This window comes from Mustelus asterias, chromosome 2 (genome assembly GCF_964213995.1).
Source record: "Mustelus asterias chromosome 2, sMusAst1.hap1.1, whole genome shotgun sequence".
Lineage (NCBI taxonomy): Eukaryota > Metazoa > Chordata > Chondrichthyes > Carcharhiniformes > Triakidae > Mustelus > Mustelus asterias.
In genome coordinates, this window is record NC_135802.1 from 100,908,444 (window position 1) to 100,933,455 (window position 25,012).

The 25,012-nt window shown below is 42.4% G+C and overlaps 1 protein-coding gene across 1 annotated transcript in view; it reads right to left on the reverse strand.

Moving 5' to 3' along the window:
* Positions 1–1,115: 1,115 nt before the first annotated feature.
* The window catches only part of top2b (DNA topoisomerase II beta), a 161,422-nt gene continuing 137,525 nt past the window's right edge, over positions 1,116–25,012 (reverse strand). The window contains exons 32-36 of the mRNA XM_078239375.1: positions 22,915–23,006; positions 18,788–18,904; positions 8,863–9,093; positions 8,679–8,770; positions 1,116–1,618 (exon numbers count right to left, since the gene is read on the reverse strand). Of these exons, the coding sequence (XP_078095501.1) occupies positions 1,442–1,618; positions 8,679–8,770; positions 8,863–9,093; positions 18,788–18,904; positions 22,915–23,006 (709 nt within the window). The 3' untranslated portion in view covers positions 1,116–1,441. The remainder of the gene's footprint in view (positions 1,619–8,678; positions 8,771–8,862; positions 9,094–18,787; positions 18,905–22,914; positions 23,007–25,012) is intronic.

A 25,012-nucleotide genomic window follows, 5' to 3' on the forward strand; every position in this document is an offset into this window, starting at 1 on the left:
ATGTTTCTCTCACGCATTTCTTGTTTCTCTCTCCTGATTTAATTACATTGAGTTTTCCCTTTAATCTGCACTACCTAAAGCACAATTTCTATTACTTTAATCTCTTCCTTTTTATTTGTCTTCGAATTATTTCTTCTACCTTTTCCACCTAAGCCCCCATTCCCATTTTATATGCCATCTTTATTTTCAAATTACTTGGAAAAATAAAGTGAAAAATGTAAAATCAGTGAAAAATTAGTCCAGTCATTGTATAACATTTGTAGCCGAATGTAAGAGAACGCATCGGTGTTCAACTTCTCTTTTGTGTGTGAATCTCTTTCAAATAAAAAGAAACATGCAATAAACTAAATGTAAAACTACAATATAGATTTGCTTTAATTTAAATGTATAGATAGCTAACACAGGTATTCAAATTATTCTAAATATACTTCAATGCCATTTTCAGTAACTGCAGGAGCATGGCCACATCAATTTTAAAAATTTCAAGAGAATTTATTTTTTCTATTTGAGCCCGAATCTCTGTTCTTAATTTGTTTTACGTTCATTAGTTTTAAAATATTAAAATCCGAGAGTTTCTGATAGGTTTCCTGGAAGCCAATGGGCTAATTTACTATAAGTTCTTTCCAGTCATTGCATCCACCATAAATGCATGGTCATCGAAAACCCCGTTGCTTGTACCAAGTTTTGTTCACTTTTCACATTGGAGTTTGCTGACCTACTTCCCTGTCAAACAACACTGATTTTAAAATCCTTGCTTTCACTTCCCTCCGTGGTTTGGCCCCTTTCTAGCTCTATAATCTCTTAGGCCCCACAATGCTTAAAGGTAGCTGTCCTCTAATTCTGAGCATCCTGATTTTAACTGTTCCATTGATGGTGGCTCTGCCTTCAGTTGTCAAGGCCCCAAACTCTGGTATTCCCTCCCTAATCCTTTTCAAGTCTGCACCACTTTCCTCTCATCTTTCCCAAGATTGTCTTATATGACTGTAAACAGAATTAGACACAATGTTCTGTGAGGCACTTAGGGACCTTTTATTATGGTGAAGGTGCTGTATAAATATAAGTTGTTGTTTATGCCCAATTATTTATTCCATATTAATGAGATGACAGAACAAAAGTCCATTTCTAAAAGTTTATTTCAAGATCATTTTAAAAAAAAGCGCATTCAGATTTGCAATTCTTTTTCACTTTAACAGTTAAAATGTGTGCTTTCAGCATTCTATTACATTTCTACAAGACTACTCAAAACAGACATGAATTTTATAAGAAGTAAAAAAGTGAATAAAATTGCATGTATGCATGATAAAATGTTAAGAACATCTACACACAATAAAAACAGGTACAATTTCACAAAAAACGAGCCAAAATGTACAAAAGAATCAGATAGAAGAGACAAAAAAAGACACAAGATACATTATTTTGCTCAACTTTTTTTTTTAAACAGTTAATCATAGATATCATCGTCATAGTCATCTTCATCTGATTCTATAAAATATTTCACCTCTTTCTTAGCTCGGCCCAGCCTTGATTGAGATGCATCAGGATGTGTGCTTCGAACATCGTCAGCTGCCTCAAAATCATTTTCACCATCTTCATCATCGTATATTGATTTTTTAGATTTCTAGAGTTATTATATCAAAATAGTTACTTTTAAAATCAAATCACAACTATTTTCATATTAGGTATATTTCTAATAGATATTAATGGGGAAGAAAGGTTATTGCATACATAATTCCAATCTAGGGGAAGAAAGCATTATATGTTTGGATTTTCATTCTATATTATTCATTTTACTATCCTGATCATAGTTAATGGGAAAAAAAGCAGACATTAGAAAAAAAAAACTGACGAATGTAATCTGGACAATCTAGGAAAATGTGGGGAAGGAGATTTTTATTTTCATTGTAATTAGTCCTCCACGGAAAAGAAAGTACTATACTTATCATTTTAAAAACATGTCAATTTTAATACTAAGCTGGCAATAAATAAAGAGATTCTTTTCCTGCTCCTTCCCTTTTCATGTGACATCATCTGTCTATGTATGTATGCATACAAAATATATACACACATTATTGTATAAATCTTTCTCATTATTTATAGGAACTCAATTTCCACATACAAATCAGAATTACTGGCATCCAACAGCAGAAAAAGTTACCAACCAAAATTCACTTCACCGCATGGCTATTTTAGTCAATTCTTCCCTTGCCTTCATTCACAAATTCTTATTCTGCAGTTCTCTAACCGGAAAAGCATATATTAAAAGTTAACATGAGCCAAATACAACACAGAATAACTAAGGAAGTTCCAAACAGCCTTAAAGTAAGTTTTAAGGCAAAGCTACATGTAGGTATTTAACTTCCTTCGTAGAATATGGACAAGTATGCTACATAAAGTAGGATTCTTCTGCATTATCAACCTAGTTTATACCACTGAAATTCTTAACTTGCACGATCAGATCAAAACAATAATGTTTGGTTAAAACATACAAATTTGCTGAAAAACTACTTTATAGATTACTTCAAGGATGAATAAAGCAATAACATTCCCTGGTACATTCTGTCTTTCCAAGAATACCAAAGATGCACACTATTACCCAATTTCACTAACCTCTGCGTGTTGAGTTCATTCAGGGTTATATCTCCACTGGAAATTAATAATTACCTGGATTGGTATAAATTTTGGTTCTACCTCAGTAGCAGTTTAGTGTGTATATAAATAAGACTTGAATTGGAAGGTGCAAATTGAGCTAGTTGTGGGTGGGGGAAACTAAAGGGATTCTCCAGACTAGGTTCATTAGGAAATAAAAGTGATGTAGGCAGAATGGGTTTTGTACTGTAAGGTGCTATATTTATTTTCAGTGGAAGTAATGAGATGGTGGATAACAAACAGATGGTGGCATTGTGGTTTCCTGCAATATGAAACCCACATAATTTTTAGCAGAAATAAAGATTGGAATTCAGCTACCACCCTTTATCTCTATATCAAACAGTATGATGAATCCAAAAACAAACACCAGTTCACTAACTCCTGGTGCCAAAATGAAATCAAGCAAGCAGTTTTAAATACAAGGAACTTAAGATCACTAAAAACAGTAGGATTTTAATTGCACTTTGTAACTGAGCATTAGTTTTATCCCCAAAACAGCAGTATTTTGCACTCTCTCCTTTCCTTCTCTATGTAAGAAATGTTTTGTCTGTATAGCATGCAAGAAACAATACTTTTCACTGTATACTAATACATGTGACAATAATAAATCAAATCAAAATTTGTATTCAACTTGAAGTTACAGATCATATTACTAATGCTAATCTCAGTTCTTTATGGTTCATTAAATTTTATGAGGATCTATGTGATAAATGAAAACTTGAGCAGTGCACAAAAAATTCAAACCATCTGTTAGTAGGCCCTTAGACGCTCAAGCTGCCCTTTTTACCTAGAAACTGACATGACATGAATTATAATAAAATGGAGATAATTGAATGGAAGCACACCCCACATAGTTACCACAATTAAAGTGACAATTATCAATGCAAACTCTTGGGACAATGAGGCTAATGCTAAGGATGCTGCCAAACTATAATCACCGATTAGTGTCGAGGGACCACCTATTCTTAATTTGGTAAATGATACTGTCAGCATATGAACACTATGATCCTCTCTTTTGATAAATTCCTAAAAAAAAGGAACCAAGTCAAAGCCATGCCGTAGTCCACGATTCAGCCAGCACATCATTAATGCAAGCAAATGGACACTCAACTAGCATGTTGCAAATAGTAAAGGAAGCAGATTAGATTATGCATGGAGAACATCTGAAGAAGGGTGAGGAACAATGGCTGACAAAGGGGCCATCAGAAGCCCAAGATTGCTATTTGTGTCATGCTGAGCCTCAGAGCATTTGGACTTCCCTTGCATAGCTTTAAAAGGGAAAGATGTTGCGTTTGCAAGGCTATAATTAGTAATTTAGATCCCTCAGCAACATAACGAAAGGCGCAATGCGTAAATTATGCAAGTAGCAAGCTACCGCCATTTTACTGGTGCCTTCACAGAGCACATGTTGGATGAGTACAAATAATGTTGAAGGGTTTTTCTCAATTGCTGAAAATCTCTGCCCTTGTTCACGGCTGAGACTCTCCAGTGCCACTGAAAGCGAATAGAATTTAGGCAGGAACACCAAATTCTCCATTCTCACTTGCAGCATGACAGCCATGGAGTATGTTCCTGCTAAGTGATCACTGTTCTGAGAACTTGCCGTTAAACAACAGTATCATAAACTTTTGCTTCTCGTGTCATAAGAACTAGGAGCAGGAGTAGGCCATCTGGCCCCTTGAGCCTGCTCCGCCATTCAATAAGATCATGGCTGATCTTTTTGTGGACTCCGCTCCACTTACCTGCCCGCTCACCATAACCCTTAATTCCTTTACTGTTCAAAAATTTATCTATCCTTGTCTTAAAAACATTCAATGAGGTAGCCTCAACTGCTTCACTGGGCAGATAATTCCACAGATTCACAACCTTTTGTGTGAAGAAGTTCCTCCTCAACTCAGTCCTAAATCTGCTTCCCCTTATTTTGAGGCTATGCCCCCGAGTTCTAGTTTCACCAGCCAGTGGAAACAACTTCCCTGCTTCTATCTTATCTATTCCCTTCATAATCATATGTGTTTCTATAAGATCTCCCCTCATTCTTCTGAATTCCAATGAGTATAGCCCCAGTCTACTCAGTCTCTCCTCATAAGTCAACCCTCTCAACTCTGGAATCAACCTAGTGAATCTCCTCTGCACCCCCTCCAGTGCCAGTATATCCTTTCTCAAGTAAGGAGACCAAAACTGTACATAGTACTCCAGCTATGGCCTCACCAGCACCTTACACAGCTGCAACATAATCTCGCTGTTTTTAAACTCCATCCCTCTAGCAATGAAGGACAAAATTCCATTTGCCTTCTTAATTACCTGCTGCACCTGCAAACCAACTCCTTGAGATTCCTACACAAGGACACCCAGGTCCCTCTGCACAGCAGCATGCCGCAATTTTTTTACCATTTAAATTATAGTCCATTTTGCTGTTATTCCTACTAAAATGGATGACCTGACATTTACCAACATTGTACTCCATCTGCCAGACCCTCGCCCACTCACTTAGATTCTCTATATCCCTTTGCAGACTTTCAGCGTCCTCTGCACACTTTGCTCTTCCACCCATCTTAGTGTCATCTGCGAATTTTGACACACTACACTTTGTCCCCAACTTCAAATCTTCTATGTAAATCGTAAACAATTGCGATAATCAGTGGTAACACAGCAACAAGGATCCCAATTACAGCCTTCAATGACTGCAGAAAACAAAATGCATTCAAGTACCTCAAATTAACAAGCATATATTAAATGCAGACCGGTAGGAAGTCTAGGAACCTTTCAGCAGACCATGTCCTGTATTAATAAGGTTTCCACCTAGGATTAGACAACAGGAAATAGCCATTCAGGTAATCATGCCTGTGCTATTTCAAAGAGCTCGCTGTTCAATTGGGTTCAGTTCAGTTGGCTGGACGACTGTTTGTGATGCAGAGCAAACAGCACGGGTTCAATTCCTGCACTGGCAGAAGTTATTCATGAACGCTCGCCTTCTCAATCTTGCCCTCGTCTGAGATGTGGTGATGCTCAGGTTAAATCCCACTAGTCAGCTCTTCCTCTCAAAGAGGAGAGCAGCCTATGGTTATCTGGAACTATGGCGATTTTATCTTTTACACTGTAAATCGGATTCACAGTTAATCCTTTATGGCAGTAACTTCACAGCTATTGCATACAACTGAAGAAAAATTAATTAATTTAAAATTAATCATCACTTGGAAAAATATGGGCAAACAGATGACAGCAGCACTGATTTCTTAAAGGGAAGCCCATGGGATTAAAGGGGAAATGGCAGAATGGATACAAAATTGACTCAAAATCGAAAGCAGAGACTAGCAGTGAACGTAGGCGTAGTGCATTTGTGTTTTTGATCTTTCTGATGTACATCAATAACCCAGACTTGAGTGTAAAGGCCATAAACCAATTTAGAAACGAAAGACAGAAAGGTAGAAAGCAAAAGTAGAGGGCAGAAGAAACAAAGGCTAGAAGAAAATAGAGCCACAGTACAAACAAAATCTCTCAGAAAATCTAGATGTAGAATAAGTCCGAGTGGAGCTAAGAGCTGGAAAACATTAGTGGAAGTTATCTATAGGCCTCCAAACAGTAGTTGTAAGGTAGAGAAAGGAATTAAACATGAAATTAGCAATGCAAGTAACAGCAATGCATGTAACAAGGGTGCCACAGTAATCATGGGTAACTTTGATTTACATATAGACTGGACAAACCACATTCGCAAAAATACTGTGTGGGTGAATTCCTGGATTGTGTACTGGATGTTTTTTTTCGACCAGTGCATCAAGGAATCAACTAGGGAGCATGCTATCCTAGATCTGGTATTGTGCAATGGGAAGGGATTAATTAATCACCTTATTCTTAAGGGTTCTTTAGGGAACAATGACCATAATGTAATAGAGTTCTTCATTACGATGGAAAGTGAAGTAGTCCGATCTAAAATCTAAACAAAGGAAACTATGAAGGTATGAGATGCGAGTTGACTACTATAGATTGGGGAACTTCATTAAAAGGCATGATGGTGTATAGGCAATGGCTAATATTTAAGGAATGAACATATGCATTGCAACAGTTGTACATTCCTTACTGATGCAAAAATACAACAAGGAAAAGCAGCCCAACCATGGCTAAAAGAAATTAAGGATCATATTAGATCCAAAGTGGAGTTATATAAAGTTGCAAGAAAATCCAGCAAGCCTGAGGATTTTGAGCAGTTTAGAATTCAGCAAAAGGGAAGCAAAAAATTGATAGAGGGGAGAACAGAGCATGAGAGTAAACTTGCAAGGAACATAAAAGCGCACTGCAAAAGCTTCTATAATTGATTAAAAAGAAAAAGAGTAATGAAGATAAATGTAGATCTCTTACAGTCTGAAAAAGGAGAATGTATAGTAAAGAACAAGGAAATGGCAGCGCAATTAAACAACTACTTTAGTTATGTCTTCACGGAGGACGACACAAATAATTTCCCATAAATGCTAGGGAACCAAGGGTCTAGTGAGAAGGAGGAATTTTTAAGACAGAGCTAGATAAATTCTTGATAAGCGAGGCAGTGAAAGGCTATTGGAAGTAGGTGGGAATGTGGAATTGAGGTTACAATCAGATCAGCTATGATTGTATTAGAATGGCGGAGCAGGCTCGAAGGACCAAGTGCCCACTCCTGCTCCTAATTCATATGTTCATACGTATGTCACAAGGAATGATCCGAGAGCTTGGCTGATAAAAATCACAGACAAGGTTGAGCAAGCTGTCTCAAATGACGACAGATGCATATGCAGCATTTAAAATACAGAGACATGAACGCCTCCATATTTTGTTATATTTTATATCAATTGTCAGGATGCGAGTGTCAGTGGCAAGGCTGGCAATTATTGCTCATGCCTAGGTACACTTGGGAAATGGTGGTGGACCTTTGCCACCTGAGTCCATGTGAGGAAAGTGCCCACACAAGGCTATTAGAATCACAGAATCCCTACTGTGCAGAAGGATGCCATTCGGCCAATCGACTGTGCACCGACCACAATCCCACCCAAGCCCTATTCCCGTAACCCTACATACTTATCCTGCTAATCCTCCTGACATGAGGGTTGATTTGGCATGGCCAATCAACCTAACCCGCACATCTTTGGACTGTGGGAGGAAACCGGAGCACCCGGAAGAAACCCACGCAGAGAACGTACAAACTCCAGACACTGACCCGAGGCCGGAATTGAACCTAGGTCCCTGGCACTGTGAAGCAGCAGTGCTAACCACTGTGCCGTCCAGGTAGGACTTTGATTCAGAAACAATAAAGAGATACTGACATAGCTCCAAGTCAAGAGGTTGTATGACATGCAGGTAAACTTGAAGGTGATGCTGTTCCCATGCATTTGCTGCCCTTGTCCTTCTAGGTGGTGGTCACAGGTTTTGGAAGTGCCTCCAAAGAAACCATTGCAATTTGCTATAGTATATCCTGATGGCAGTACGCCTTACAAACAATGTATGTTAATGGAAGTCACTAAATGAGTGCTCATCAAGCAGACTGCTTTGTCTAGGGTAGTATAAAAAAATCTTATTGTTGAAATTGCACCCATCCTGGCAAATGCAGAGTATTCCATCACACTACTGATTCATACTTTGCAGGTGGCAGAGAGGTTCTGGGATGTCAGGAGCGAGTCACTCACTGCTGAATCCAGCCTTTGACCTGTTTTAGCATCCACAGCAACTTGTGTGGCCGGTCTGGTTCAGTTTATTATTGACTTCTGGGGTGTTGATGGTTGGCTACTTAGCAATGGCATGCCAGTGAATGTTAAGTGTAGGTCGTGATGATCTCTTTCATTGGAGATGGTTATTACCGAACATTTGTAAATGCTATATCAGTTATTTGTATAACAAATATAATTTTAGTTAGTATTTATAGACATATTCTGGGTCATTTTGTTGATAAGGTCTACAGTACACTTCGAACATTTGCTATTATTTGTTTGTTTGTAGGCTTTATGACTGACATCAATCAACTTTGAAAAGGAGTTAAAAAACTTTGTAATATAGCAATATTATGTACAAACCTTGCTTGCTGATGATTTACTAGGCTTCTTCACAGGAGAATATTCATCATCTTCAGAGCCAGATTGTTTTCTCTTCTTTCCTCGGCTTTTACCTGATACGTAAATTCTCATTATCAGAAAGAGAAATTTTACGATAAATTGAAAAATATGGTAACTGTTCTGTGAGTACAAAAGTCATACATACCTTTAGCTGTGCCTGATTTCTTTGATATGCCAAAGCCTAAGTCGGATTCGGAATCAGAGTCTACAAATTCAGCTTTCTTAGGTTTAGGCAACTGCTTCCGCTTTGCTGGCGCTGCTTTTTTTGGTATTCCACAGCCAAAATCAGAGTCAGAATCAATATGCTCTGATTTCTTCGGTTTAGGTGGTCGCTTCGGCTTGGACGTTCCATCAGTGGTGGGTGCTTTTTTTGTAGCTGGGTACAAAAGCAATGATTTAATTATAAACATGTATAGAAGAAAGCAAGGTGGGTTACAGAAGAAAAAGAATGGAAGTGGGGTAACAATGTTAATCAAAGACTCTATTACAGCACTAGTATTTTTAAGGATAATGCAAATAATGAATTTACCTCAATAGAATTAAGGAATAAAACTGGAGCTCCTACTCGACAGGTAGTTAACAATTACCAATTGGAAAGAAAATATCAAGGAAGAGAAATGTAAACAAATGAGATATAACACAGTGATGCAATGGGCCCCCAAAATGGCTGATTGTAAAAATCAAGGATGAATCAGCATGATTGGTATGCAGCATGGAAAGGGAGGGGTGTCTACAACGTGTCCAGGACTGCTTTCTGGATCTTTATATTTTTAGTCCAACAAACAAGACAGTGTTGTATCTTGTGGCAGAAAATTGAGCAACACAAGTCAAGTAATGGTATTGAAGCACCTAAGAAGCACTATCAGAACATAGCCAGCTTCATGTTTTAGGTGTCCAGATCACCAACAACCTGTCCTGGTCCCCCATGCCAACACTATAGTTAAGAAAGCCCACCAATGCCTCTACTTTCTCAGAAGACTACGGAAATTTGGCATGTCAGCTACGACTCTCACCAATGTTTACAGATGCACCATAGAAAGCATTCTTTCTTGTTGTATCACAGCTTGGTATGGCTCCTGCTTGCCCAAGATCGCAAGGAACTACAAAAGGTTGTGAATGTAGCCCAATCCATCACGCAAACCAGCCTCCCATCCATTGACTCTGTCTACACTTCCCGCTGCCTCGGCTAAGCAGCCAGCATAATTAAGGACCCCACGCACCCCGGACATTCTCTCTTCCACCTTCTTCCTTTGGGAAAAGGATACAAAAGTCTGAGGTCACGTACCAACCGACTCAAGAACAGCTTCGTCCCCGCTGCTGTCAGACTTTTGAATGGACTTACCTTACATTAAGTTGACCTTTCTCTACACCCTAGCTATGACTGTAACACTACATTCTGCACTCTCTCTTTTCCTTCTCTATGAACGGTATGTTTTGTCTGTATAGCGTGCAAGAAACAATACTTTTCACTGTATGTTAATACATGTGACAATAATAAATCAAATAAAATCAAATTGATTTTAAAAAGCGAATGAAAGAGCATGAATCAGAGACAAAGGCATTTGGAGAACGATTTAGCAAAAAAAAGCCTAGCATACCTTGGATTAATTAAAATCAAAACAAGATTTAAAAGTGAAACAGATGGCAAATTAAGGGCCCGATTTTACCAAAACTTCGCGCCCTCGCGGTAAAGTTGGGCGTCGGGCCTATAGCGCGATCTGCACCCGATTCCGAGCAGATTGCTGCTTTACTGACACCCGATTCGGGCGCAGGTCCGGCCCGGGCCCGAATCGGGCGGCCTGACGATTTAAAAGTACTTGCATGCATTTAAATCGACTTAATGAACCGCGCGCCCAACTCTACCGCCAAATCCCACTTTACTGTCTTCTGGCCCGATCCATGTCCGTGCTGTTACCGACCTGCAAAATAAAAGTCTGAAGTCGCTGCTGCAGCCTCCGAAGAGTGGGGTCAGAGACTGCAACGGCTCCCTGACCCAGGTGATCCTCTGGTTTTGGGGTGGTGGTGGTGGTGGTGGTGGTGGGGGGGGAGAGGAGAGGGGGTGTGACGCCTCATCCCCTGGGGGTGGGAGGGGAGGGGATGTGACCAATCATCCCACTACCAGCCACAGCCATCTCTCCCGCTCTCTCGCCCCTGCAGAGAAGAGTAATCTGTGGCTGGTAGTGTACCAGTGATGGTGTATCCCTTTACAGGCCCAGCCTGGTCCTTCTCCAGTGTCTCCTCTTGGACTTGTACTGATCTTGTAGCCAGTTTTCATGCGGATCCACTGTGGAATCGGCTGGTTCTGCTTCATCTTCTTAGCGCTGAATTGCTTCATCTTGAAAGTTTTGTGGGATGGCATGGCTGCACGTCCACTCCACATACAGTGAAAAGTATTGTTTCTTGCGTGCTATACAGGCAGGAGGCATCGGCCGCAGATTGGCAGCCGACCCCCCCCCAACCAGAGGATGAGACGTCACACACACCACCCCCCCCGCCAAAGGGGATGATCGGTCACACCCCCTCCCCCCCAGAGGATGAGACGTCACACCCACTCTCCTCTCTTCTCCTCCTCCTCCCCCCCCCCCCACCCCCAGGGGATGATCGGTCACACCCCCACCCCACTCCGACCAGAGGATGAACATCAAAGAACCGCTCTCTCCGCTTTCTGCTTTTTTTTTCGCGCCCGGGCACACAGTCAGATTTTTTTTGAACTGTGCATGCACAGTTCAGAGCTCCGATCGGTCCGCCAGCGCTAAGCCCCGGCCACAGCACGGATCGGGCCAGAGCCGGCAAAACACATATGGACACGCTGCAAAGAGGATTCCAGGCGCGGATCTATTTGATGCCCGGACTCGGCACTTAGGGGGGAATTTTACCATTTTGAGTCTAAGTATCAAACTAAATGAGATGAAGTGGTGGCATAATTAAAAAGATAAACACTGAAGAGATTGGTGGAACTCCCAAAGTCGAAGAACATTCCAGATCCTGAAGTAAACATCCTAGAAAGCTCAGGGAAGTCAGAGAACAGTTGTAGCACCTGTGAACACAATCTTTAAATATCTTTCAAAATGAAAGTTGTGCCAGAGGACTGGAGATTAGCAAACACATCTGGCCCTTTACAAAAAGAGAGAAGGGAAAAACCAAATAATAGTTGACCAGTCAGCCAATATTCATGTATACTTCTTCCATCTCTCTGAAGACAGACCAAACAGATAATGCAAGATATGAATCATTTAGTTATTTTTCCAAAGTGAGACAGAATATCCTAGGTTGGAAATTAATTTGTCTACCTTGAGTCTCATTATTTTCCCTGTTATTCATTATTTTGAAGAAAATACAGAACTTCCATGGAATAACAGAGTTGGATTGCCACTCCACTCAGTCAAATATCTGGAAATGAAGCTACTCCTTTCCCACCCTTCCTTCCGATTCAGGATGGGTGAGAATAGTGCAGCCTAGTCCCAAGATCCTGCTTTGAGGGCAGGAGGGTTGGACGTAAGGAAGTCACAGCCCCTTGTGTAAAGCACTAGCTGCTGCAGAGCAGGTAACTTTAAAAGTGCAGGCACTTTAAAAACCAGAGAGGTTTACATGAAGGAGGATGGAGTGGGGGGAGGATAGTTGGGGGGAGGGTGTCTCAAGAGGATCGGAGAGTAGTCGATGGGGAGGTCCTGTGGGACACAGTGACTCCTGTTGGGGGTGTGGTGGGGGTGTGGGTGGGGAGTGGTCTGTACGATAGTTACTCACAAGTTAGAAGTGGTTTTAAGTCTAACTTATTCTGGATAATTGTTGATGTAAGACAGTCAGAACCCGCTGAAATTTACAATTTAAATCACAGTACTGGAATGGCTCCCATTGCAGAGCAATTGTCCAATGGACAATGGCAATTGTAATGCAATCCATAGGCGAGGTCCTTCTTTGGAGTATCTTCAGTTACAACGCCCTGGAGAATGGAAATTATGGGCCACTAAATTGCTCCCCATTACTTATTTTTAGGCTCCTTTGTACTTTACTCCTCTTTTGCTGTTAGCATTGCTATCCCTTGCAAGTTTTTAACCCTATACTTTTATGGACTATAGTAAATCAGCAGCCCATTTTACTTCCTGCCCAATCTTCACTTTCCGCAATAGGAAAGAAAACAGGGCAATGTGTCAAGGCAAGTAACTATCATTACTATTATGTAATCTGCAATACTGCCCAAGCCCAATTTTCATCCCTCCTCCCCCCAAGTTTAAGGAACTAATGAGATGACCCTATAAATTAGACTGACAATGTTGCATACAACTGGATTCATTAAACAATAATGAAATTGCTGCAAGTTCAGTATTCCATTTTAAAATGAAACTAAATCCATAGAACCAGTCTTCAAACAAATTACTGGAGCTCTGCTGTGTCTTAGCCATTGCATGGTAAATCATTTTTAAACTGCTACTAGCAGGATGGACTGTTCAGGTTTTCCATATCCCACTCCTCTAAGCTTACGTCACATAGCCGATGCTACTAAGACAATTACACCCATCTCCGAAGAAAATCTTTGGCGTGCCTTCAGATATTTTATTTTCTATCTCCCACCCTGTTAAACATTTTATTCTCCTACTATCCCAATGCCCTAATCTTTTTTATGCTGAAGAGTAAGTCCAGCTTCTCAAGCCTCTGCACGTAATTGAAGCTGCTCATCCTTGGGATTATCATTCTGGTAAGCCCCCTCCATACCCTCTAAAAGACATTAGGACACTTCTCCTAAATAGTGATGTTCAGTATTACACACTCTGGAAGGTATTTTCCCGTCCCACCCACCACAGGAATCATAGCGGGTGGGACAGAAAATTTGGCGTTGACCTCAGGTGGGAGTTTCCGGCCGTAGGGTGAACATGGGCGGAAAATCCCGCCCGCTATGTTTTGTAGTACGTACAATGTTTATAAAACCAAGGTTCCAGTATGCTTTTTTAAAAGCAGTCTTATCAACATGTCTTATGTGCATCTGGCAGGACAGATAGAGCTTCAAATTAAATTACTGTAAGTTGCACCATCATTAAAGTTGTGCCATGGGTTAGCCATAAAAATAACAAACCAAGTAGTAGGCTTAATTTCTGGAGGGATAGAACTGAAAAGTAGAGAAGTTATTATAAACCTGTATGAAACCCTGGTTAGAGTATTGTGTACAGTTGTTAGCATTGCCATCCCTTTCAAGATTTTGATCCGATGCCTTTATGGGCTATAGCGAACCAGTAGACTATTTTACTTCCCGCTCAATCTTCACTTTCTACAATGGAAATATATTTTTAAAAGATTTAGAGGCAATGGAGAGGTTGCAGAGAAAGTTTGCAAGGATGATATCAGATTTATGGGTGTACATATCAGGAAAGGATCGACAGGCTGGAGCTCTTTTCTATTGAAAACAGAAGGCTGAGAAGTGACCTCACAGAGGTCATGAAACATTGTGATGGAGTGGATACAGAGAAAATGTTTTCACTTGTGGGGAAGAAGATAACTAGAGGCCTTCAATATAAAATAGTCACCAAAAAAATTCAATCAGGATTTCAGAAGAAACTTCTTTACCGAAAAATTGTTAAGGATGTGGAACTCACGACTACAGGGACTGGTTGAAGTGAATAGTTTGGAAGGGGGAGTTAGACAACCATTCAGGGAGAAGGAAATAAATGACTAGAAGGATAAATTTAGATGAAGAAAGATGGGAGGAGGCCTGAGTGGAGCATAAAAGCTGGCATGGACTGGTTGGGCCAAATGGCCTATTTGTGCCATATATCCAATGCAACCAAATCTAAATTTAAAATTTAAAATATAGCACCTCAAAATTACCTCACTCACTTAATACTGCACTAAAGTGTAAGCTTAAAGTGCCCAAATTGTGAATTGGATCTTGAACTTCCTGACTCAACAGTTATGTACACTATCAACGAACCAATCGCTGACAGCTTGGAGTACACAGAATACAGATAAATATTGAGCCAAGTTATTTTTTATCACTTTCTGTTGGCAAATCTCCAGTAATCTGTTACCTAAACCTGTAACTGAGATGATAAAGTCTTTTGACAAAAAACACAAAGATGGATATCTGGCTCAGGGAAGAGGTGATGTGGAGATGCCGGCGTTGGACTGGGGTAAACACAGTAAGAAGTTTAACAACACCAGGTTAAAGTCCAACAGGTTTATTTGGTAGCAAAAGCCACACAAGCTTTCGGAGCTGCAAGCCCCTTCTTCAGGTGAGTGGGAATTCTGTTCACAAACAGAGCATATAAAGACACAAACTCAATTTACATGAATAATGGTTGGAATGCGAATACTTACAACTAATCAAGTCTTTAAGAAACAAAACAACGTGAGTGGAGAGAGCATCAAGACAGGCTAAAAAGATGTGTATTGTCTCCAGACAAGACAGCCAGTGAAACTCTGTGGGGGTTACAAATAGTGTGACATGAACCCAATATCTCGGTTGAGGCCGTCCTCGTGTGTGCGGATCAATACACATCTTTTGTATACAAAAATTGTATGCAGAAATAGTTAATTGAACCACTTAGCAGGAGGCCTACATCAGTCTGAAATTAAATATAAAACAGAACACGATGAAGAGATTCAGCAGGTCAGAAAGCATGCATGATGACAAGAAAATGGAATTAACATTTTAAGTTAGCTCTATAGTTAATGTGAATATGTAAATTATACAGTTCACATCATCTTGGGGAAGTGATATATGATCACATATCATGATCAGGTTCTCTCTTACAACCTTGTGGAAAGGATCAAATTTCATTATAAATTTAGTTATTCTTTGCTTAGTTTTGAATAAAGTTAACGTTAACTGCCTACCTCAGAAGACTGGTGGCAATCGGTAAACACAGCAGGAAAACAAGCAGCCAGCAACCGAATAGCATTTGGACCAGCAGCATATTAAAAACAGAATGGAATGGAGAACTCATCGCCATTACCAGATTGCGCCAAGCAAATTGGAGGTCCAAACAAAGCTGAAGCATGGTTGAACTGACACCGAAGATTTGCAATGGGACTCGCTACAAAGCTAAACAAGCAGCAGGTCAATAAACCTCCGCACATAATGGATGGTTGTGCAAACAACATCCTAGTCAGATAAGGGGTCAATGAGGAAATCATAAAGTAATGAAAGTATTCACTGCCTACTTAAGTTTCAGGAAAATCCCCATTGTTGAGCAAGTGAAATTTAGTAAGTGCACCACCAGGGTAAAGTGTTCATTTGTTTATTAATGATCTATATCGATTAGCAGAAGATTGAGAGTATGAGAACTTAAAGGAAAAGTCAATTAGAAATAGAATCATTGGGTGAAATCTTACAAAAGAAATAGCAGTGTTGGTTCTAGCACAAAAATACCGAGTGATTCCCGCCAATGGCGCCGGCGTGTTTTCCAGCCAAACCTTATGCGTCATTAGTAATCATTTTTATGCCCATAAGTACCCACTGATTCACCCGCCATGCAATGACTTAACTGCTGCAAGCACTGGCGAGCTCCATATAAATGGCACCACAGCATTTGTTCCACAGTAACTGCACAGGATGGCAAGCAAGAAGGCAGCACTGTCCTTTTGGAGTGGGCCCTCAAAGATGCTGAATGGAGTGCAGCAGAGGCAGGACACCCTCTAGCCCCGCTCCAGGGGACGGCCTTCCAGCAGGGTCACCACCCCAGCCTGGGATGCCATGGCAGCCCTGATCAGTGCAAGTGCATTCCAGAAGAGGATGGAGCAGCAGTGTCGGAAGAAGATGAATGATCTTCCTGGCTCAGCCAGGGTAAGTGAACCACCCCAGTTCTCCTACCAGACCCCCTCGTAGACTCCTTATACCCCCAACCCTTTCCCTCACCTAGCCACCTTGGCCTTTGTCACATCCCGGCACAAGATTCCCCCCTCTCTCCATGTTGCCATGCTCCTCACACTCCAGCTCCCACCCACACCTCAACACCATCTTAGATGTCAACACTCCCACTTACACTCTTCCTCTCTGTGTCACTGCAGGACAGAATCAACCACAACAGGCATGAGCGAGCACAGCCAGTTGGAGTCGTGCCCGTGCTGACATCCTCACATGTTTTGAGGAGTGAGCCTTTGACCTGGCTAGGAAGAAGGAAAAGCGTGCCTGCGTTGCTGGTGAAGTGGGGCCAGCAGAGAAACGGGAGAATCCTCAACATATATTCTGTCATTCCTCAAGTTTGCCCTCCGTATCCCCTGTAATGCACTGATGCCATGTCCCTTCTCCTGCAGGCCGACCAGCAAAACAGGCCAGACCATCCGCATGCCCCCTAGACCCACCGGACTCCAGGAGCTCAGGGGCCGGGGGGGACAACTTCTCCAACCACACCATTGAAGAGGCGTCAAGGATGTCACCCGCACCAGCGCAGATACTCATACCTTGGTGGGATCATGTAGGCAGGCTTCAATTTACTGGTCAGCACAGCACAACTGGAGATTCACAGAGGGCGGAGGCAGGGACGTCCCAGGGAACCAACACTCAGAGGGATGCGAGAGCCCAGGACTCTGCTGAGCCTCATGCCGATGATATGCCCTGGGCCCAGTCTTCCTACAGCTGCTGGAGCTGCACAGGCAGGCAGGGTCGCGAGTTTCAGGAAGGGATGACAGCAGCCCTCCTCGGAGTACAAGGCCAATTAGAGGAGTCCCATTGCCTTTTATCTGAGGAGATGGTATCGTCACTGCAGCGCATGGAGGCCAACACTGAGGTTGGCATCGCAGTGGAAACTTTGGTGCAGGATGTGCACTCAATAGCAGATGTTGGCACCATGGCTCAGTGCGAGTTCCATGGCACCAGGATTCAGCTGCATGGTGCAGCTCAGGTGAGATTCCAAAGTGTCAGTTTCAGAGGATGGCGGGGCTTCTGGATCTCACTCCAGCTGCCCCTCCATCCCATGCAGGAGCACAGGGGCCCCCAGGAACCCAAAGGGAAGAGGATCTGAAGGAGTACAACTTGGGGCCCTCCAGCCAGGGGATCAGGTCTCCAACCCACCTGACACCCCCTCCCTATTAGTAACACACCTCTAGCCTCTGACACCACGAAGGGAAGCAGTCTGCTTTCAGTGCTGCCTGAAAGCAGGCCTGCTCCTGCCCCCCATCCTCTCCCACAGGGGACGCCCGCAAAGGTCATCTCAAGCAAAAGGCCGTGGAAGTCAGCAGGCCACTCAACCTCAGCTGTGGAACCTGGGGATACACCTAGACGTTGTGGGAGGGTCAGGAAGATTAAGAAACCGTCGGCACTTGGTGGACACGGGTGAATATAGGCACTAATGTAAATAGGTCACCATGTTGTTTTGAATGTTTGCATTACATTTCACACTTTGTTCACCTACAGAGCCTCCACCCTGTCTGTTCATGCCACCAAGCTTGGGGAAACCACCGCACTCACTTGGTGCCTCATTCCTGTGGAGTGTGAGAATGACATTGTTATGTCCCTCTCATCCGGCCCCCAATAAGGAAGGGCATTCCCTCAGCTGCAATATGAACAGGAACCCAGGACGGAGAACACAGAAGGGCTGCTTACATACCAGCCTTCATGATCCCTTTAAAGCAAGGGGTGCCCCGATATGATGGGAAGGTAAGGCTTCCCTAGTGACCCCTCCAGACCCCGATCCTGGGAACCCCACCCCTGGCTCAGAGTTGAACATATCTGCGTCCCCTGAGCAGTGCATACCGCGGAGGGTGCTGGCTGCCTCAATGCTCAGCTCCAAAATCCTCAGAGGTTCACGCTTATGTAGAGCTGCTATAAATGGCGTGATGTCACATTGGCATGCACTGATATTAGGCCGCTAGTCAGTATGTTAATTGTTTTAAGTTACTGATGAGCTGTATATTTCCAGTAGTTCATTTTCACTGCATGCTTTTTGATTTTTCACGAGACAAGCTCAGAACTGATGCTAATCTTTATTTCCTCCAGCAACAAAAAGAATGCAGTCTTTCAATGTTACTGCAGTTTCTGGCACATTACCCTCAGCCCTATTTCTAATAATTGAGGGCACTGGTCCTCTATAACTTTAATCCTTAATTCTGTAACAAATGAAAGGATAAAAAAAACTGCTTACTCTTCTTAGCAGGTGCAGGTGTCTGCAATTTGGCAGGAGTCTTATGTGAGCTCTTGATACTGCTGAGAGTTGAAAATGCTGGAGAGGAATCTTCATCACTGTCTGATTTTAAGATATCTGTAGAAAAGAAAATAATTCATCATCTTGAATTAATAAAATTGAGAGTGGAGTTTACATGTTCAATAATGAGAACTTGCCACCAAAAATGCTTCTAATATTGAAACATGTCCAGGGCACTTTAGAAAAGCAGGATGAAAATGTGCACTGATTCAAAGACAATTCATAAGAGACATAATCCAAGAAAATGGAAAACATGCCAAAGACTCTGAACAGGGACATGTAACCCACAACGTTCTGACTTAAAGGTGAACGCAGTATCAATTAAACTATAGACACAGGCTGGAATTTTACTGCCCTGCCCGCCTCACTCCAAATGTTCTATTCCTCTCCCCCTGATTCTTGTGTATCCACTCTTCATTCACCCCATCATTGTTCATGTTGTTATATGAATCAGAGCGGGTGAAGGGCGGACAATGGAAAGGTCCGTTGACCTCGGGCAGGATTTTATGGTTTCGGGACGAGCAATAGTGAGCAAACATTTGATCAAAAATTGGATTTTAAGGGGTGAGGAGGGTGTGCTAAATGAGGAAATGAAGGTGTAAAAGTAGATGCTGGGGATGGAATTCCAGAGACTGAACATGGCAACTAACAATATGAACAATGATGGGATGAATGAAGAGCGGGTAGACAAGAATCAAGGGGAGAGGAATAGAACATTTGGAGTGAGGAGGGGGAGGCTATGGCTGTAGAGCTGGAGAAGGCTGCAGAGATAGGAATGGACATTTTAAATTTGAGACATTAGTGAACTGGAAGGCATTGGCAGTCAGGAAATGGGCTGAGCAGGACTTCAGCTTTAGCTCTTTACTTAGGGGAAGTTGTAAGATTCAAAATATAGTGACAGAGCACAAACACCAAACCAGAGTAATGATAGTTTCAAGTCAGGTAAACACAACCAAGGAAGTTTGTTATGCAGACATTGAAATATAAAGAACATAACAAATTACATGCAAGGTAATTTGAACATTCTTCGGTATTTAACCTGTACCAACAACTATGAGCCTTTAAAAAGGCAAAACTCAAGTCCGCTGCCAAAATCATACATTTAACCAAGTTGATACACCACGGTCCAAAAGTTGTAATTGGGAACAATCTTCACCAGAAATGAATTATGCACCATTGAAAACTAACCATACATATATAAAAATAGGAATGCCTAGGATGTAGATATCACTTCCAAAGCTGTCATTTATTGCCCATCCCTAATTCATAGTTGCCCATGAGAAGGCGGCAGTGCACTGCTTTTCTATAGTACTGGAGTCAATAATGATGGGGATCTCCTACAATGCTGTTTGATCAGGAGTTGCAGGATTTTTTACCTGTGACTATCAAGAAACAGCAAGTTGTATCTAAAATAGAATGGTGTGCAAGTTGGAAGGGAACCTGGAGCCGGTGGCCACAGAAGTTTGCTGTCTGTGCCTTTCTTGGAGTGGAGAATGTAGGGTTGGGAGATGCTGCTGAAAAATGACTGGCAATGGATCTATAGACAGGACATACTACAACCACAGTATGCTGTAGGTGATTGGTGGATATTTAGGTAGAAGCTTTATAACCAATCATCTGGACTGCTTATCCTAGATGGTGGTGGCTTTCTTACATTTCTGCAACTGCACCCATTCAAGAAAGTAGAGAATATTCAATCACATTAGTTTGCACCTTTTAGATAGGGAGAGTAAAAGCTTTGTGGAGTCAGCTAATAAACTACTTGTCAGAGTATCAAGTATCTAGTAGCCACAACATTTATATGGCTGGTTAAGTTGATTCTCTAGTTAGTGATGATCTGCAGGTTGTCAATGATAATGTCATTGAATGTCATGGAGAGGTGGTAGATTATGTTGGTTATACTATCGGAAACCTGAGATCTGTTCAGACACCTGAAACTTTGAGGACCTCCACTGTGTGCTCAAATAGGATCTGGTGGTCGAATGACTGATTACACCTGTGTTCTTCAAGCATGGTGCAGTTGTGGTGTAAGTAATGGCTATCCCTCATCTCCCAGCAACTATCCTGTCACATTCCAGGAAGAGCAGAACACTGCAGGGATAGCTGAAAGTTGCAGGATCAAGGAATTGTGACAACTGCTTAAGAATTTGCATAAATGCCCAATGTTGAAACTCCTCAAGTTCTCTCATGTTGGATGTTTGCATTAATGGGGAAAGTGATGTAGTAGTAACAAAGCATTGGTAATCTGCTTGATGCAGTTGAGAAATGCAAAGAGTGATTTGAAGAGAGGTTTTCTGTAGCAGTCTGGAATGCACCTGAGAGAAAGAAGTAAAGATTGTGGTGACTGAGCCACTGGTAAAGCACAGCTTCATGATCCCACACGGGTCACTGAATAATCAGAGCTGGAAACCCATATCCATTTTTCTCATTAGCCTAGATATGCCGAGTCCAATTATAATACTCAGTTCCATCTTAGTCAAGACCAAATAATTCCTAGGTTAGGGACTGAAATTCATATGTTTCTGTGTGGTTCAATATCAAATTAGGTTGCCCATTTTTATTTTTAATTGCTGAAAAAACTGTCATTTCCTGATTTTCTTTAAAGAAATACCCAGTAAACTGAAAATAAAACTCAAAAAATACAATGGGGGCGATTCTCCCATCCTGCTGTGCTGCTTTTTTAGCGCAGTGGAATGGGAAACTCTAGCGCGGCCGACTCGTGGGATCCATGCTGGGCATCCGACCCCGAGCGGTCTCCCAGGGCCAGGTTTCCGGCACCATCAGCTGTGTGCCGGAAATAAGCGAGTAGCTGCATTAGGCAAAGATTCATTGTAATATAATTTAAATATGATTAGCGGGTCCGGGACTGAAATCTCCAGGCCTGCCCGCATCTCCCCCCATGCCAGGAATATTTCACTCCAGTGGGGATTACTATAGCTCCCCACTTGCGGGGAGTCAACGGCACGACCCCACTGGAGTGAAATGGGGCAATCGGGGCACCCCAGAGGGTCAGGCGACGGGAGGTGTGCTCGCTGGGCATTGCCACCTTGGCAGTGTCAGCCTGGGCCCCCTTGTCCAAGGGGCAAAGTGCCAATGCTCAGGGGGCACCTTGGCACTGCCCATTGGGCACTGCCAAAGGGGTGGGGCCTAATGGGAGTGGATTGTCCCGCTGCCACTCTGCACTTTGGGATCATGAGCAGAGGGAGGGAGTTCAGCGATCGGGATGTGTCGGGGGAGGGGGGAAAGAGTGATTGAGGGGCTGGGGGCGGGGCGGTCAGGGCTGGGCCAACAATTGGGTCATCGGCAGACAGGGCCCACTGCGCATGCACTGATCTCAGCTGATCGAAAATTGCGCAGTGGCCCACTCAGCGCTATGCTGCTGGCCTCTTGGGTGGGAATAGCTCACTGATTTACGCTCGTGCACAGAGTGTTGGAGATTCTTCTCTGAACTCGCACAGTAAAAATCAGCGTGATTTATTCCAGTTTTCACACAAATTCGACACTCCCGATTTTTTAGGAGAATCGCCCCCTATAATTTTAGATTTCTTTTAAAATTAAAATGCCTTCTGAATGAAACAGAAGATTTCCTTGTAAGCCTAACACAATGACATCTTCTGCTCCCTCTACATTGTGGAATTACGACCAAATTTTCATCAAAATAAAATTAGTGTGCTAACTAAATACATTTAGCTAATAATGTTATGATCTGACCAGATATTAAACATCAGTCTAAAGACCATCAAGCCTTCAAATCTTTACTAAAATCAGAAAATATTGGAAATGCTCAGTCAGTCTTTAGTGAATGTTAAGAGACTACAGACCCACCCCAGTAACCATACTTGTTAACAATATTCACTGTGATGTCTAGTTGTTTCACTAAAATATCAGATGAAAATTTATTTGGCAAATGCTGCTATGAAAATATTCCCAAGAGACAATACTTGTTTCTAATCATATCCCAGACCACGATGTGCATTCACTGTATTCAACACAATTTGGTTGTGCTTCTTCCCTTCACTGTCATTAAAAAAGTATTAGTTTCTGCCATTGACAATAATTTGACCAACCTGTTTCTTCTGATCTCTCGTGATATGACGGCGAGGAGAATATACTTTCTGGTTCGTGGTTTTTTGTAGACTGTGGAGCAACTTTTCCGGCACTAAATAATGAAAGAAAAGTCCAAGATTGTAGAAAATCAAAATACATCTTGGTACCTTGTAATTATTCCAGTTCAAATAGTAAGGACAATTAACAAGCCTTAAAGTGTAATATATTCAATACAAATCTAATGGCAATTTGGGGTCCACTCCTAGGATGAGTTTATGATTTTGCATCGTGTTCAGCCCAAAGAAAGTGATCAGTAAATCATTTTTGTTCCTTCACACAAATCATAGAAGACACTGAATGGTTCGGTATTGATTTTTCTACTACAGACAATTACACGTGTGAATGCATAGCTTCCTTCATGGAGAAGTTCCAGATCCAGCACATCATTCAATGGCCACTGGGTATGCGCATTGACCTGCATACCATCGTCGCTTTGGCCATGAGCTCCTGGCAGCAGTGGCCAGGTGAGGGATATGCGGCTTCTAGAGTCTTCTCCAGCTGCCTATCTACTCCGGTAGACAGGGAAGTGGCATGGTGCACCAAGAGGAATGAAGAGCTGCAGCTGGACTTCTTAAAATTTTCCAAGGGTTTACAGGCACTCCTCAAGTCTTCTTACTAATGACCCAACCATCTCCAGTAGAAGCAGCCACAGAATAGACTTCAGCACACCCAGAGGACAGCTGCCAAGGTCATCTGCAGCAATAGGGATTTGCATTCAGCAGCCACTGATCACCTCACCCCCAGGTTCTGAGGTCACACCTCATCAAAACACTTGAAAGTGCTTCAGAAAGAACACATAGATGCACCAGGGTGACATGGGTGTTTAAGCCTTTGATGTTAATTGAAGAATTTTGTGTTTCTTTAAACTGTGTTGGTACACTTATTCCTGCATCCATTATTCAGTGACTGATGGTTTATGAATGGCTCTGTCGATCCTTGGAAACTTATTTACCTGTTGAAGGGAAAAAGGCAGAGTGTGACCATCTCTGCATATGGAGCAGAGGGCTTGGTGAGGCTGGACAATGGGCAATGGTATGTGATACATCTGATGGTCAGGGAGACATGGCCTGTTAGTGGTTTTCAGCAGTCTGCTCAGTTAATCATGCCTTTTGGAAGTGACCATGAACTAGATCGTCAGGAGCTTCCCTAATGCGCATCTCCAAGGCTCTGGCTTCTGGTGGAGGCAGCAGATTGCTGTCCTGCCTCCTCCTCCACATCAGAAGAGGTGCGAGTCTCCTGTCCATCCTTTAGATATATGGCCACAATGTCCTGCTGTGCTAAGTGGTGCACAGCACAGAGATAACAATGATTCTGGAAACCCTGGTTCGGTCTTTTGCAGAGCAATATTTGTGTCACACACATGCCAGGCAATGGGCATCTCCAACAAGAGATAATCTAACCATTCCCCATTGACATCCAATGGCATTACCATCGCTGAATCGTCCATTATCAACATCTTGAGGGTTACCATTGACCAGAAAGTTAAGTGGACTAGCCAATAAAATACATGGGCAATTCAGAGGCTAGGAATTCTGTGGCAAGTAACTCAGCTCCTGCCTCCCCAAAGCCTGTCCACCATCTACAAGGCACAAGTCAGGATTTTGATGGAATACCCTTGCCTGGATGAGTGGAGTTCCTACAACACTTAAGCAGCTAGATATCATCCAGGACAAAGCAGCAGGTTTGGTTGGCATCCCATCCACAAACATTCACTCCTTCCACCACCAACGCACAATGGCAGCAGTGTGTACCATCGACAAGATGAACTGCAGGAACTCACCAAGGCTCCTTGGACAGCACCTTCCAAACCAAGCGCTACCATCTAGGAGGTTAAGGGCAGCAAATTCATAGGAACACCACCACTTGAAGGTTCACCTCCAAGCCACTCACATCCTGACTTGGAAATATATCACCATTCCTTCACTGTCACTAGATCAAAATCCTGGAACTCCCTCCCTAACAACACTGTGGGTGTACCATACATGATCCTCACTGGTGAGGATCTCCATCAGCGAGATAGTTAAGGTAGGTGAGCCTGGATGATTGGATCTGAAATTC